General features: G+C 37.2%; 1 protein-coding gene across 4 annotated transcripts in view; it reads right to left on the minus strand.

Moving 5' to 3' along the window:
- JAKMIP2 (janus kinase and microtubule interacting protein 2) overlaps nt 1-15,702 on the minus strand; it is a 189,280-nt gene that overhangs the window by 35,015 nt on the left and 138,563 nt on the right. For 2 of the 4 annotated variants that reach the window (XM_086412238.1, XM_086412237.1), the window contains exons 4-12: nt 14,597-14,806; nt 12,676-12,774; nt 10,135-10,281; nt 9,074-9,214; nt 6,934-6,990; nt 5,552-5,671; nt 4,202-4,330; nt 1,349-1,432; nt 610-672 (exon numbers count right to left, since the gene is read on the minus strand). In XM_086412238.1, coding sequence (XP_086268364.1) covers nt 610-672; nt 1,349-1,432; nt 4,202-4,330; nt 5,552-5,671; nt 6,934-6,990; nt 9,074-9,214; nt 10,135-10,281; nt 12,676-12,774; nt 14,597-14,806 — 1,050 coding nt within the window. The remainder of the gene's footprint in view (nt 1-609; nt 673-1,348; nt 1,433-4,201; nt 4,331-5,551; nt 5,672-6,933; nt 6,991-9,073; nt 9,215-10,134; nt 10,282-12,675; nt 12,775-14,596; nt 14,807-15,702) is intronic. The other 2 variants (XM_086412240.1, XM_086412239.1) reach the window with 1 other exon arrangement.

The raw sequence follows: 15,702 nt of genomic DNA on the forward strand, positions 1-15,702 counted from the left end.
AAATCAAAAGCCTACATTCAGCTAACCCAAATTAATTCTATCTATTGGGCCAAAACCATGCCTCTGTAACTTGATTTGTTGAACAACCTCCGGGACATGCTCCTTTGTGCTTTGGATGTATCTTTTGAAACGTTCTTTCATAAAATAAATACATAAATAAGCAGCCAAGATTGGCAAAAAATTAACAGTGAGAACCCAGTCAATGGTAGGCTGTAGCATGTCTTGGAGTCACTTCCTTGTACAAAATCATCAGTCCTTTTCATAAGTGTTCTTGTAGATGGACAACCACATAGGATGTGTGTGCGTATGGCTATATATATATGTACAGTAAATATACAGTATATATATATGCAACAAATCAATAGGTTTCAGGGATCACATCTTTCAAGTCGGCACAATGCCCAGCACAGAGCCATGCACACCACGGGCCACTCAACTGATGGTGATGGCAGTGACAGAGATGCGGTTGGGCACGCAGCAGAGGGGAGCACAGCCGGAAAAGCCTCCCCGTCCCCTAGCCCCTGTGCCACTCCTGAGAGGACCCCCTGCTGCTCCTGGATCTCTCATCAGTCTCTCCTCTGCCCCATTAGGGTGTTGCGCCCCACATACCTTTTCTAAAAGCTCCTGGTTTCTCTTAATGAAAAGTTGTTTATCTTCTACCCAGTGTGAATCCTGTTTGACAAAGAATATCGCGCAGTCAGCATTTCAGAGTGGCACGAAAGAGCATGTGTCGTCAAACCACTTTGCCAGAGCTGTCTTCTCTCCACCCGGTTTGTTTGCCTGCCAGCGACTGGTAAATGTCACTCACCCCAGCCAGCTCCTCATTCTAAGATGTTGGGGCCAAAGTTGCCAGGAAAATTTAACCCCCTTTACACTGTCACTCGCTAACCCTATCTTTTTCAGTCTGAATAATCCAGGACCAGCCTTCTGGGGACTCAGAAGTGACCACACAGGCAAAAAGTGAAAGGGGTCAGAATGCACACAGGCTAGATACATATGGATGGAAAACATTAAAATGCAGAACCATCAATGTAGCATAGAGGCAAAGAATGCAGCTTGAGGGGTGGGTCTTGGTCTTAGCAGTTCATGATCACTCTAGGCTAAGTGTGCAGTGCTCCTCTTCCTTGGGCATTCTCTCTCTTGCCCAGCCTCATTCGCTCTCGTAGCTGGGTTCACACTCTGGCCAGCAAAACACCAGGGACAGAAACAGAGAGCTCAACATTTGGACACAGTTTGAGAAGATCACTGTGGAGAGCCAAGCCGTGTCCTGAATGGGCACAGGGTGATCTAGTGGAAGGTCAGATTGAATCGTCTGCATCTGCAGAAGTGCGAGCAACCAAATGCCTACCTGCCCTTTCTGAGCCAGAGTCGCTTCCAGATCTTCTATTTTGGCTTTATACCTTAGCACTTCGGCCTGGAGTTGTTCTTGAGCCTAGCGAAATCAAAATTCCAGAACTCAGTAAGTAAAATGGTAGTTCTACATTTTTTCTTCCCGTCATGTTCCCTGATTAGAACTCAACAAGTGAGAGAGAAGAAAAAATAATTTTCTACCATTGAAGAAACTTTAAAATCTCTTTTTACATTCTAAATTCTCTGCATATAACTTTCAGTGGCTCCCTTTACCATCAGGTTAAAATTCAAACTTTAGTTTGGGATTCGAGAACTGGTCTTCTATTTCCAATCTTTCCCCACCATTCATCAGTGCAGGGTCCACTCCTTACCGCCTAGTGATCTCCTTGTTTCCTAAATATGCCTTGAACCTCTCCATTTCTTTCTTTCTTTGAACAAGGGCCCTTCTGGAAAGTCTTCTCCCGTTTGCCTCTCCAAAACCTTTCAAAGCCAATTTTGTGCCTTATATGTAAGTCTAAATCCAAATCTGTGTAAGTATTTATTTATGTATGTATCTATCATGTGCTTTGTGTGTGTGTATGTGTGTGTGCGATGTGTGTGTGTGATGTGTGTGTGATATGTGTGTGCATATGCATGCACATCAGCAGTTTGGGACACTGATTTGTATGGAATGACCTTATTTCATTTAGTATAGTTATTTTTTAGATTCTCTTCTATTCTCTCTCTATATGATCCTATTATCTGTTTTTATTTTCTGGCCATACACATATTTTTTTTTTTCGTTGTCTTATGATCTGGATAGGTCCTTTGGTACAAAGTTGAACAAAATCAGCGATGGTAAGGATTATTTTCTTATTGTTCACTGTGAGGAGAATATTTCTTTGAACTGTTAAATATTATATTTACCTTTATCAGGTTAAAAATTTGAAACTTAGCTTGCTAAGAATTATTTTAACTTTGAATGAATTATTTTAACTAATAATTATGTTAACTTTAACCTATTTATTTCTTGTATTGAAACGACTGTCTTCTGTTTTCACTGATAACTTTTTCATCTATATTGACTATTTTTGTATTTCTATTTTCTTTGAATTTATTACTCTTTTTCCCACATGTTGATTTGTTTTAGACTATTTTGCTCAGAATAGTAAGTTTTCTTACTCTAATGGCCATAAACATTTCTAAACCTGTATTTTGATGGGAGAGTGAGACTAAAGGGAGAACTGGTTTCTATATCATCACCTCTCCAAAAAACAAGGCATATGCTATTATTTTCATTGACCAGTCCTATGCTCATAAGAATGGGTAGTAAATACTGATAGAAGAATCCACAACTCTTACAGTATTAGGGCATAGACATGAAAGCACACACACCCCCTTTCCTAATGACTACTGATCTGTTTATTTCAGTTCACCATGGGTTAAAAAAAAAAAGTTTGCTCTTTTAGGTATGTGTATGTGCATGTATGTATGTATGAATGCTACCATTTAAACATATATAGTTATAATATCTATCCTTTTCCACTAACCAACTTAACATAGTTCCTACAGCACTTCTCAGTACACTGTAGACCTTCTAATAAGGAAGTAAGATAAAATCACTGGATAGTCACATTCATTTTTGACCCATGTAAACTAGCATATGAGGCAGTTATGGCATGCTGGTGATGACTGAACTCAGGAGGACTAGGTTCGTATCCTGCTGCTGCTGCTGCTGCTGCTAAGTTGCTTCAGTCGTGTCCGACTCTGTGAGATCCCATAGATGGAAGCCCACAGACAGAAGCCCACCAGGCTACTGTCCCCAGGATTCTCCAGGCAAGAACACTGGAGTGGGTTGCCATTTCCTTCTCCAATGCATGAAAGAGAAAAGCGAAAGTGAAGTCACTCAGTCGTGTCCGACTCTTAGCGACCTCATGGACTGCAGCCTACCAGGCTCCTCCATCCATGGGATTTTCCAGGCAAGAATACTGGAGTGGGGTGCCATTGCTTTCTCTAAGGTTCGTATCCTAGCTTTCCTATAAGCTACATATCCTGGCTTTAACATAACCAAGCTACATTTAACTTCTACTAAGCTACTATTTCCTCCCCTCTAGAAAGAAGTTAATAATAGCATCTAACATACAGTTGTTTTAGGATTATATAAGATAATGTGTATAAAATACTCAGAACAATGCTTGAAATACAGCAAGGACTCAGTAAATGTCAAGTATTAGTACTGTGTGTGGTTTTTTTAAAAAAATAGATTTATGTGAGGCAGTTGCAAGATAATGGAAAAAAATAACTGACCTAGTAAAATATGACTCGGAATCAACAGTTTTCCATTTATTAGCTGTGTGATCTTGAGCAATTCAATTAACCTCTCTGAGCCTCAAATTCCTCTTTTATAAAATACCTACCTTAGAGGGCTGGCACAGGGGTTAAGTGAGATATTATCAGTGATAATTCTCAGTAGGCTGTCAATGTAATGCTGGGCACTTATGAACTAAGAAAAGGAACTGGCTAACCATTGCTTTTGAAAGATGAGTTTTTTTTTTTTTTTTCAAACAAGAAACTAAAAAAAAAAAGGATTATAAAAATTCAGCATTGTCTAACTTTGAAAGTATAAGGTTTCAAATAGCATAAATGAAAACTAGGCACTCAACTGTCTTTAAAGGAACAAAAGCATTGATCTAAGCTGGCTCTAATGTCTCTAGTCCAACGTTTGTTGACATAAAAGATAAAGCAGTTCAAAAGCTGCGTTGGAGAGAAGGGTACAAGGAAAGCTATCCTACTGATACTTTTATGTCTGTGGTACTTTTATGCTGTGGCTCTTGCAAGCCCATTCAGGGCACTCTCGCAGATGTACACTAACCTTGGCTTCTCTTTCAGCATCAATGATGCCTCCAGTCTGCTCCTGCAGGAGGGCATATGCTCTTTGGAGAGCCTGGTATTCTTTTGTTAATTGTCGGAATCTCAGCTCAGATTCTTCAGCTGCCAAACTCTTGAGGTTATAAAAAAAAGCCAAAAAATAATTATGTTACGTTCACTTCCTGTGTCCATGTAAATTGTTTAAAGAGAAATAAAAGTTTGCATGATTTTGGATTCTATGTAATTTTATTCTTAATTTTAAAGGATGTTACAGGCACAAACACTATAACACTTTTAAGATGCAAATTGCAGAAATATTTAAGTATTTATGAATAAAAGAAGCATTTACTTATTTATATATTTCTGATTATTGCCCATTTGGGATTGGATTACAGAAAATTTTGGACTCAAATGATAAAAAAACTTATACCCAGATTTTGGATGCAAATTTGAGGAGATGATAATCAGAATTTTAGTCTCAGTTCCTTGCAATATATTCATATCTAACAACTTCTTCCCCAGGTAAATCACAAAACATAGTTTTAAAGCTTTAGGTCTCAAACTTGAGAATGTAACACAATCATCAGAGAGGTTTAGGGATTCCACCCTCAAGATCCTAAGTCAGGAGTTGTGTGGTCCAGGAACTTTCACAGTAACTGAACACCCTAGATAGTTCTGATGAAGGTGGCCTAGCAAGCAAACTTTGCTAAACACTGTCTTAGACTTAAATTTAAAAGTTTGTTCTTCTAATGGTTGTTGGAGGGAAGGGAGAGGGAAGGGAATAGTTATGGAGTTTGGGATGTTCATGACACACTGCTCTATTTTAAATGGATAACCAACAAGGACCTACCATATAGCACACAGAACTTTGCCTGGATGGAAGAGGAGTTTGGGGGAGAACAGGTACATATATATATATATATGGCTGAGTCCCTTTGCTGTCCACCTAAAACTATTACAACATTATTAATGAGCTATATCCCAATATAAAATAAAAAGTTTAAGTAAAAAATAAATAAATAAAAACAAATCAGAAAAAAAAAGCTTGTTCTTCTAAGCTTGTCATTTGGTTCACACTTTCTCTGGATGAAGAATTTAGAAGAGTAATTATATATATCTTGAAAAAAGTCTTCAAACTACAGAGCTGAACTTCAGAGAAGTTTCTACAAGGGCTACATAACATAGGTGAAGCTCTTTTCCAAGAGGTAACAAAGCCAGGCAAGATCTCAAAACTGGTCACTGTTATGAGAGTATGTGCTTTTCATAAAAGAGATAAAAAGTGAAATGCTTTTTCCCTCCCTTCAAGGAAAGATGTGACAATATCAGAAAAGATGAGAAAAGTAAAAAAACCTACCTCATCCAAGTCATCATCAGGAGTAGCTGGTGTTCGGTCTGTTCTAAATGAGGCCATGGATGATGTTTCTGAATCCATGGAGTCCTCATCATAGCCAATAAATGGGTCCAAAACAGGCCTCTAATGGAGGGACAGTACACATTTACCAGAAGAACTAAGTGGGGAAAGTCAGCACATTACCAACACGCTGTCAACTGCAGACATGCAATGAACAGAGAACACACAGCTCCTTCAATGCTTCTTTGATAAAATAAACATATTAAGCATGAACACCATAATTCCAATAAATGCTTCTTCTGTGTTATTTCACTTTGATACTTTGGAGGAAGATTCATTCATATTTGGCTCTCTTCATAAAAACCTTGGATCCTCTCTTATGTTACATTTTATATCATGCTGATTTTATGTGATTTCTTCTGTTGGGTATTTAAGCTATAACCAAGAAATTCTGAAAGTTCAGGTATCTATGAGAAGGGGATTATCAAATCCTATCATCTAATTCCACATTCAAATCAAATGAGGCAACTGTTTTTTGTGTTTTTAAATATTATAAACATTTTCCCATATCTTCATTATTCAATGGCATCATTTTAAGTGGCTTTATAATTTTTACTTAATTACTATTTTTAAAGTATAAATAATGTGATTCATATCTACTACATATATTTTGCAAAGTCTATAATTAATTTTCTTAGAAGACTTTATGATTAAAACAATAAACATGTATTTGGGCTTTGGATACATCTTGTCATTCTATCTTTCTAGAAAGTAGGAAACATTTGTACATTTCACTGGTAGTAGATTTCAGCCCCCATTTTTTTGTACCTCAATGTGCGTTATCAAATGAGGCAATTGTTTAAAAAAAATCAAACAAATTGACAAATTAAATAGCAAAACTTTGTGGATTTTAAGAGGCTATACAGATAGTAGAATTGGCATTATCAATAATATTTCCCAAGTGAATAATGAAAATATAATTTAATCAATTATAGGATGGGTATCAGATGCTAATATTATTCATGGGAGATACCAAATCATATGTTTTGCATGTTCTTGAAGCATGACTCTCCACCTTGTCAGATAACAGATAACCCTTTCTACATCAAATCTAGTGGGTTCTTCACTCAGAAAACCTGTATTAAGGCAAACACTTTCAGCTTAAAATCCACAACACAATTATTTTTTTCAACAACACAATCATTTTTGGACTTCTAAGAACTGTCAAGAGGAAAGATTTTCTTCTGGCAAATAAACCCCATGCTCTGCTGCAGTTCAGGAACATCTGATTTATCATGTCTTTGCAGGAAGATGCCTTGGCAAGCCTCACTCCTCTGGCTGTGCTTGTGTGTGGCCAAAGCCTGATAACCTAGTTTCCTCATTACCTTAATTGGCTTGGAACTTCTTCTATGCTTTCTTCTACGAATGAGCTTTTCCCGGTCCTGGAAAACAGATGAAAGGCTTTTCAGATCTTGAGTTGGTACATATTTCCCTATAGGTTTTTTTTGTTTGTTTGTTTTGAAAGACAGAGTTGTTTTTTCCCTGAGGCATGACATATTTCTATTTAAAATAAGATTATGTTTTGTAAAATTTGGCAACTTTGGATTTGATACTTAAGTATTTTCAAAGGAAGAATATTTTACAACTTTTCATGATAATCTGTATGGATCTGAGAGCCTCAGAGTCAGGAAGTACACTGTGCTCCTAATTGGCATCCTTTGTTTTATACTTGAAATGAAGTATAAAATAGCTATTCATTGTTCTCCTAAAGTAGGATTCTTCAGTTTCCTCAGATCCCTCCAGGCTAGAATACTAGAGTGGGTAGCCTTGCCTTCCTCTAAAGGATCTTCCCAACCCAGGAAGAACCCAGTTCTCCCGCATTGCGGGTGGGTTCTTTACCAGCTGAGCCACAAGGGAAACCCAAGAATACTGGAGTGGTTAGCCTATTCCTTCTCCAACAGATCTTCCTGAACCAGGAATTGAATGGGGTCTCCTGCATTACAGGTGGATTCTTTACCAACTGAGCTATCAGGGAAGCCCAGATATAATGACTGATTTCTTAATTCATTCTTTTTGCGAAAGGAGATACTCTGGGAATTTGATGTTCACCTTCTAAGTATTCCATATGGTTATCGTACAAATTCAAAAGTGGAAGAAATAAGTAACACTTATGTCTGTCTGAAAGTCTGGTAGAAATGCCTCAACATCTCAAAATTCTGTAAGAAACTTGGTTTAAACTGAGGATACTCAAAGTCAAGCAAATTCTTAGACTAGTGAATCTGTGAGATTTATGAGTTAGTTATTAAGGATGTGGAACTGAAGTGAGGGGTATATAAATTTGAAGGGCATGTTTAACAAATAACCTAGATTAAGCCAGTGGTATTAATTTTTCCCCACCTTTATAAACAAAAATAATTTGATCATCCAATCTCAATATATTCAAAACTTTAAAAATTTATACTTAGATGACTCTCCTTAATGTGGCATATGCATTATAACATACACTCAATATAGAAAACATTTAAAGGGTGAACCATAAATAATTATAAGCAGAATTTATAATCCTTTTTGTCCTCAATAGCAGTAAATCAAGTTGTTCACCCTATTCTGGAGAATACTGTCTGAAGTTCTCCCATCACTAGTTCACCTCTGTAAGCCTTGGCTTGGTCGTGAAGTTAGAGTGATCACAGATGTCACTTGCAGAATAAAGACATAGAGGCAAAGGGGAAAACCCAAATGCAGATACAGGTCTTAGTCCAAAGCTGTTGGTAACACAGACTTCCCTTGTGACTCAGCTGGTAAAGAATCTGCCTGCAATGCGGCAGACCTGGGTTCAATCCCTAGGTTGGGAAGACCCCCCTGGAGAAGGGAAAGTCTACCCACTTCACTATTCTAGCCTGAAGAATTCCATGGACTGTATAGTCCATGGGGTCTCAAAGAGCTGGACACGACTGAGTGACTTTCACGTAACATAGGTCTCAGCCAGATGCAGATGAGAGTAACAACTGCTTGACCTACTTCAGCAGGTACTAAAGTCCTCAGAACATCTGGACTGGAATTTCAGCTGTCATGTCATTGTGACATTGCTGTTCATGCGACAAATATTTATTAAACTACCAGACACTGAATCAGGTGTTGGGAAATAAGAGGCCTATAGTCCTGTTATTATAGGCAAAATATTTAATCTCCGAGCCTCAGAATCTTGATACTAGAAGGTAATTACAAGATACATCACGCCATCAACCTACTCATATATAATACATTTGGAAATTCTTTTAATGTGCTCTGTAGCTATTATTTGAGTTACCAAATTAGTTAACAAAGGATTATAACTGAAAAGATAGAAAACAGTTAAAGAATATAAAGGAGTTTTGGAATAGTCTCTTGAACCTATTTACATATTGATCACATGAACTTGGACCTTTAGGGCTAATTCAAAATTATTAAGTGCTTCTAGTGTATGTTGATTTCTTGCTTACTCGTCCTTGAAAACAGCTTAGAGTTTACAGATTAACCAAGACCTACCCTTGTGAGCTCATCAATAATGTTTTGTTGCTCAATGACCTGAAGTTTTAGAAACTCTGTCTCTTGTTCTTCATTAGCTTGATCGAGGTCATTTAGAGATTTTAATTTCTTCAAGGGTGGATGGGATGTGATTTTTTCTCTCTGAGTTGAGAAAAAAAAAAAAAAGAAAGTATAGGTGGAGACTAAAAATCCCAAACTTCAGTGGTTAATATAAAATGTCTGTAGAAATTTTATGAGGTTCCAGATAAATGTGAAAACTGCCTAGCTTCAATACATAGACACACACACCAACTAACATCTTCACGTATATTTTGTCTGCTATAGTAGGTGGAAATCATTGGGAATGTCTGAAGATCTCTACAGCTGGACTAGAAGTTTGTCAGAGTACATTAGCACATCACCTCTCTATATAAGGCAAATGATGGCATCTATTTCCAGTTATTATGCAAGATCTTAGAAGATGTGGGTACTTACTATATTGTTCTATAAAGAAAACATTAGTAAAACTCTTGGAAGGGGGGTCTCTTTTTAAAACACTTTATTTTTAAAAAATTTTAGTGAATTATATTTGATTAATGATGTGTTAATTTCTTCTGTAGAGCAAAGTCACTCAGTTATACATATGTATACATATGCATTCTTTTCTTATATTCTTTTCCATTCTGGTTTATCACAGGATAATTGTAATATCACAGGATATTGAATACAGGCCCCTGTGCTGTAGTAGGGCCTTGTTGTTCGTCCTGGAATCAGGCTTTCATGGCTGAGGAGACAGGTTGGAACTCTGCTTCTCTATTTTGGAGCTTTTGGAGAGTGTGCAGATTCCTGGAAGTACTCCTATCGTTCTGCAAAATTTAGAAACTCCATAAAATTCAGAGCCAGCAGCCTTCTCTTGATTTCTTCCTTATGGGTTCTTCCTTGCTTACATAAGGGAAAAATCTAAACCTTCACAGATAGCACTATATAATATTTTAAAAATAAACTGGGAAAGACCAAGAAGTCAGGTTAGTGGCATAATAAAAACAAGGAAGCTGCACTTTTGCAGAGTGTGTGATACATACCATTTCTGAATTTTCCTTGGTAACGGCTTTTAGTTTCTCTTCCATGCGCTGCAAAGACACCATCAGTTCATCATTTCTCTTGGCGAGGCACTTATTCCTTTCCAGAAGAGGTTTACATTGTTTTTCGGTTTCCCGCACACGCTTTAACTGGGAAGACATAAGACAATGTGTCCCTTCTGTTTAGAGTCTGAAAATAACCGCATTATAGCAACAGCCACCAAAAAAAGTGTAAACTATATGACAGGCTATTTTAAACATAAACATCTAAAAATTATGTAAAAAATTCCTACTACTAAAAAGCAAATGAAAGCAGCACAAAAGAAAATGGGCAAAAGACAAAGGGCAAAGTACACAGGAGATCAAAAAGGCCGCTAGATATTTGGAAAGTTACTCTGACTCATTAGTAAGACGGAAAATAAATATGAAAATTCTATAATAAGAATATACCTCACACCCACCAAATGACTAAAATGATCTATAATATTATCTTTACATGTTTATAAAGACAAGGAGAAAATGCAATTCATATATTATTTGAGGGAGTTTAATTGTCATAACAACTGTGGAAAACTGTTTGGTAATAAGTGCTGAAATCGACTGCATGCATACTCTATGATCCCGTAATTCTGCTCCTTGGTATAGTCCCCCCAGACATGAATATATTTTCTCACCAGGACATGACGTAATAGAACCATTAACAACTTTAAACTATCATGGAACAACAGATATGTCCATTAACAATAGATGAATAAATATTTACATATACTCATCACATATAATTGTATATACATATTGTGCCATATATTTTTATAATAATATATATATACCATAGACTTTTATAATAAATATATAATAATCATATAATCAAATAGGATAGAGTTGTGAACATGAATGAATTCTATATGCACCACAATGAATGACTCTCATCAATGTAACACTGAGCAAAAAGCCAGACACACAAGGATAATTATTGTATGATTCCATTTATAACACATTTTTTTGGTGGTTATTGGACACACTGCACAGCTTGTGGTATCTTAGTTCCCTGATCAGAGATTGAAATTGGGCCCTGGCCATAAAAGCACTGAGTCCTAAGCATTGGAACTCCAGGGAATTCCCTACAACACATTTTTAAAATGGTTTTTTACCTGACGTTTACCAAATATGGGATGAGGTTACATGGCTAACTCCTGAAAAAGGACGTTTAATATCTACTGCCTCTATATGCTGGGAACAAACAGGGCCGTCCCCAAAAGTTAGCCAACAACTTAATTACAATAATTCTTATAGTTTTGTTCTTGCTGTTTGCTCCCTGCATCTGTAACTGTATAACTGGATTTGTTTCTAGCCGCATGAAAGCTTTTAAGTTACAAATGGTTGCTCAAACTCCTGCTACTGCTGTAGCTTCCTCCAGCTACTATTTGGGGCCCCTGGATCAGATATCCTCAATATGAGGATTAGGAGAATATGTTGCCTCACCAATTTAGGGGACAATGCCCCTTGTCAGCTCGGAAATAGTTATGGAATGAGAACAACGCCCCTTTTCCCTAGGCAACATAATTCTCCTAAAAGAAAAGGGGGGAATGAGAGAGTCAGTTCCTAGGCAGGTTGATAGGGAGTCTAGGGGTCCCCAAGGAGATAGGGGTCTGGAATTCTCAAGGAGGAAGAAAGGACAAACTTTTTTTCTTTCTCCACATTCCTTAGGATTATATAACAATAATGTATCCTGCCTAAGGACAGTCTTTGGATTCAACCTTCTGTTATCTTAAAATGTTAATTATGGGAGTAGACCTGGTCTTTACAAGGATGTATCTTGCCTGAGGACAGTGTTATCTTAAAATGTAAATTACGGGAGTAGGTCTGATGAGGTCTTTACAACCTCCAGATATTCTTTGGATTATATAACTTCATTGTTAACACTAGCAAGTGGGTATTCTTTCTGCCCCCTTCTGATGCCTATGTCAGAAGCTTTCTCTATCTCCTTTATACTTTAATAAAACTTTATTACACACACACACACACACACACAAAATGGCGATAGACATCTATAGTAAGAGAATTCAGTACCATGGTTAACTTTAGAAGGATGGTGATTGAGAGAGGTCTCAAGAAGGGGGAAGTTTGGAGATGCTGGTAGTCTTCCACTTATTCATCTGGCTAGTAGTTATATGAGTACTACACATTGGGCATAGTTATTGAATTGTACCTTTATTATTTGTGCACTTTTCTTTACTATTCTGTACTATAACATCACATATACCACTATAGGGGCTTTCCAGGTGACTCAGTGGTAAAGAATCCACCTGCCGGTGCAGGAGACAAGGATTTGATCCCTGGGTCAGGAAGATCCCCTGGAGTAGGAAATGACAACCCACTCCAGACTTCTTGCCTGGACAATTCTATGGACAGAGCAACCTGGTGGGCTATAGGCTATGGGGTTGCAAAGAGTTGGACATGACTGAGCGAATGAACGTGGACATACTACTATAACAAAATGCCTAAAAAATAATAAAATTTGTAAAAATTCTGCTTAGAACTCACCAATTCATTTCGTTCATCTCCAAGCAAGGTATTCCTGTCTTCTAATTTTCTTATTGTTGCATTCAACTCAGCTATTCTCTTTTGATTTCTTCGCAAATCCTACACGAGAAAATTAAAATGGGAATTTCTTCAATAAAACTTTTCACAAAGTTTTAGAATACTGCTCTTAAAAGTAATAGGCTTAGTTCCTTTCATCTGGCTTATGAGTTGAGAGTAAAATGTCCTCTTACTCAGAAGAGAGTAAATATTTACCTTATTCCAAACCCCCAAATTAACTGCTTGGGTTTAAGATCACGCCTGGTTGAAACTGCAAATGAATTCTATGTGGCACATACTCCCTGGGGCCCTGACTCCTGACAAAGAAAGTGGTAGAAAGCTGGATCAGTTTATGAGACCCGTGAGCTGTGAGATCAGGGTCATGCTGTGATTACATGAGGTTCAAGGAGCATCCCTTATGTCATGGCTGCACAGTGCTTCCCACAGGTTAGATAGGTGTCCTGTTATTACATTTAGCCAAAGAGAGTATAGAATAGGAGGTAGGGATGGGATCTGCAAATTCCTGCATACCTTTGGAGAAAAAGGTCAGATTCAGAAGGCTAGTGCATTACCTCCATATATGAGACACAGTAGATTAATGGACAGACTTTGCTGGTAGATTTTGCCCAGATCAGCTGGCTTCCACACTGGTGTGACAGACATGGAATCACTTCACACATAGCAATCATAGATTAATTCTGTGCTCTAGAGTCCACAGGACCATTACACACTTACATGTCCATTATCATCTTACATGTTGATAGTGCTCTACTGTTGACAAAGCAGTTCCACACACATTATATCTCTAGATTCATAGTATCCTGGAAGATTTTGCAGAACTGAGAAGATTTAGGGAGGTCTAAGTTGTTCAAGTTCTCTATCAGTAGCTCAATAACTAGCATATATTAGATGCTATGCACCAGACACTATGCTTAACATTTTGCATATCTTTTCTCCTAACCTCAGACTAGCTCTGCAGAGTACCACTATTGCCTCTGTTTTACAGATGAGGGAACTCTGAGCTGTCAAAGGATCTGCTAAAGTCACACAACAAACGGCAGATCCAGAATTTAAACTAAAGGGTATGACTTCAGAACATATTCTCTTGACAATTTTGCTATACTGCAGGTAGGTGTCAGTGATAGAACTAAAACTTACATCTGCTAAAATCTAGTTCAGTATTCTTTCTCCCACCTACTAGGATATATATCCATAAATTATTCATTACTGAGTTCTAAGTATTAGCAATACTTTGAAATATCTATCTTTGTTCCTAAATAATACATTGCTATCTTTTTAGCAGATAAATACTTTGAGAGATAAAAGATATGAAAGTAAACTATATACAAGCTGATTTCTATCACTAAATTTCTAAAAATAATTTCTCATATAAAATGATGAAAATACAGGAAAATAAGTGTCAAACTCAACCAGACTTGAAGTTTTCAGATGATGGTTACAAATGGTTTAGTCTTTTACACAGTTATACATTTTGACCCCTGTACATGATAACCATTTTTACCAGTTTCCAACTCAATTGTTCATACAAGGGAAAATTCCAGTCTTGGCAAGAAACAAAGTATTTTCATCTAATTGATGATTCTTAAAATACTGATGTATGGACTGGTATCATTTGGCTAGTAAAATTCTATGAATAATTTTAAAAGATCTGTAATTCTCTTGTGATCAGCTAATAGCAGTTCAGATCATTTTGTTGTCTATGAGGATAGAAAACCCTGCTCCCAAGATACTCCCTGGTTTTATAGCAGGAGATAGAATTGATTTCTCTGTAGTAAACAGGAAAAGAGCTTAAGTGAAAAGTAAAACTTAGGTACTAAATAAAAGATGACTCCTGAGTCTTTAACTTCAACTTGAATAGACTTACTGGACTGCTGCAGTGTTCAGAGCCGTCTCCTGCCCTTCCTGGTATTTCTCGTTTCGGACTGCTCATGTTACATTCAGCCTCCTTGACCAGAAAGAGCTGTTCATCCAAAGCCTCCTTCTGGAGCTGGAGCTTCTGTACATAGCCTGTTTGGGTCTCCAGTTCCTTTTCCAGAGAAAAGATGATCCTGTCCTTGGCTTTGATCTCATCCATCTGAATTAAATGACACCCAGGACATTTTATTTAACAATGCTGCAAAGAAATGCATCTTCACAATGGTATGAGCTTAACTTCTTTCTGCTCATTGAAACAGGAAAAAAGAATCATGAATACGACAAGTATATTTAATTCAGGAATAAGGTAAAACTGGTGTCAAGGAGGGTAATTTTTTTCTCTCTAGTATATCCTGTGTAGATGCTGTGATTCAGTATATTGTTTGAAATAGTCTGGGTTGGTTGGTTATAGAAAGCAAAAGTTAACTCAAAGACAGGTTATTAGTGTTAATTAAAGACAGATACTAAATATTCTACTACAATGTCTCCCAGGACAATGTGTGATGTTACTTCCTATTTGGGGGAACGATCTTTGAATTCCTTTTAAAAAGCAGTAACAACAATGAACAGCTCATTTGTAACTGAAGAAGCTTCAGTATTTCTAGTAGCCTCATCATTTTCTAAGGCCAGTATGTTTGCATTCAGGTGGTGAATTTGTCCTTCCATGGTTCATATTATATAGCTCCTTTCATTTCTATCCATTTTCCAGAGCAGCTAGTTCTTAGCAACCATTTTATTACTACCATCAGAAAATCATGGTTGGGACAAGAACAGGAATGGAAAACACCTAGCAATATTAGCCACTGTTTTCCCACCTGTATCTGTGGGATATATTTATTGTTAAGTCTGAGCATGGTCTCAGATAAACTTCTCAACTAAAGGCCAAAAGTATTTAGTACCCGTTGATCAGATTTCCACCAGATCAAAAACTTTCTGCCATCCCTGGGTGAGGGCTAGTGAAATTATTGTCTATAAACAATCTTTGAAGAAAGCATAGCCTTTGGGTAAAGCCTTTCTTCTCATTTCATTATATTCTATGAGAATATTAAAAATGGA

The sequence above is a fragment of the Bos grunniens genome, chromosome 7, assembly GCF_055505025.1.
Source record: "Bos grunniens cultivar Pamir isolate PY7600 chromosome 7, Bosgru_T2T1.0, whole genome shotgun sequence".
NCBI classification, from domain to species: Eukaryota; Metazoa; Chordata; class Mammalia; order Artiodactyla; family Bovidae; genus Bos; species Bos grunniens.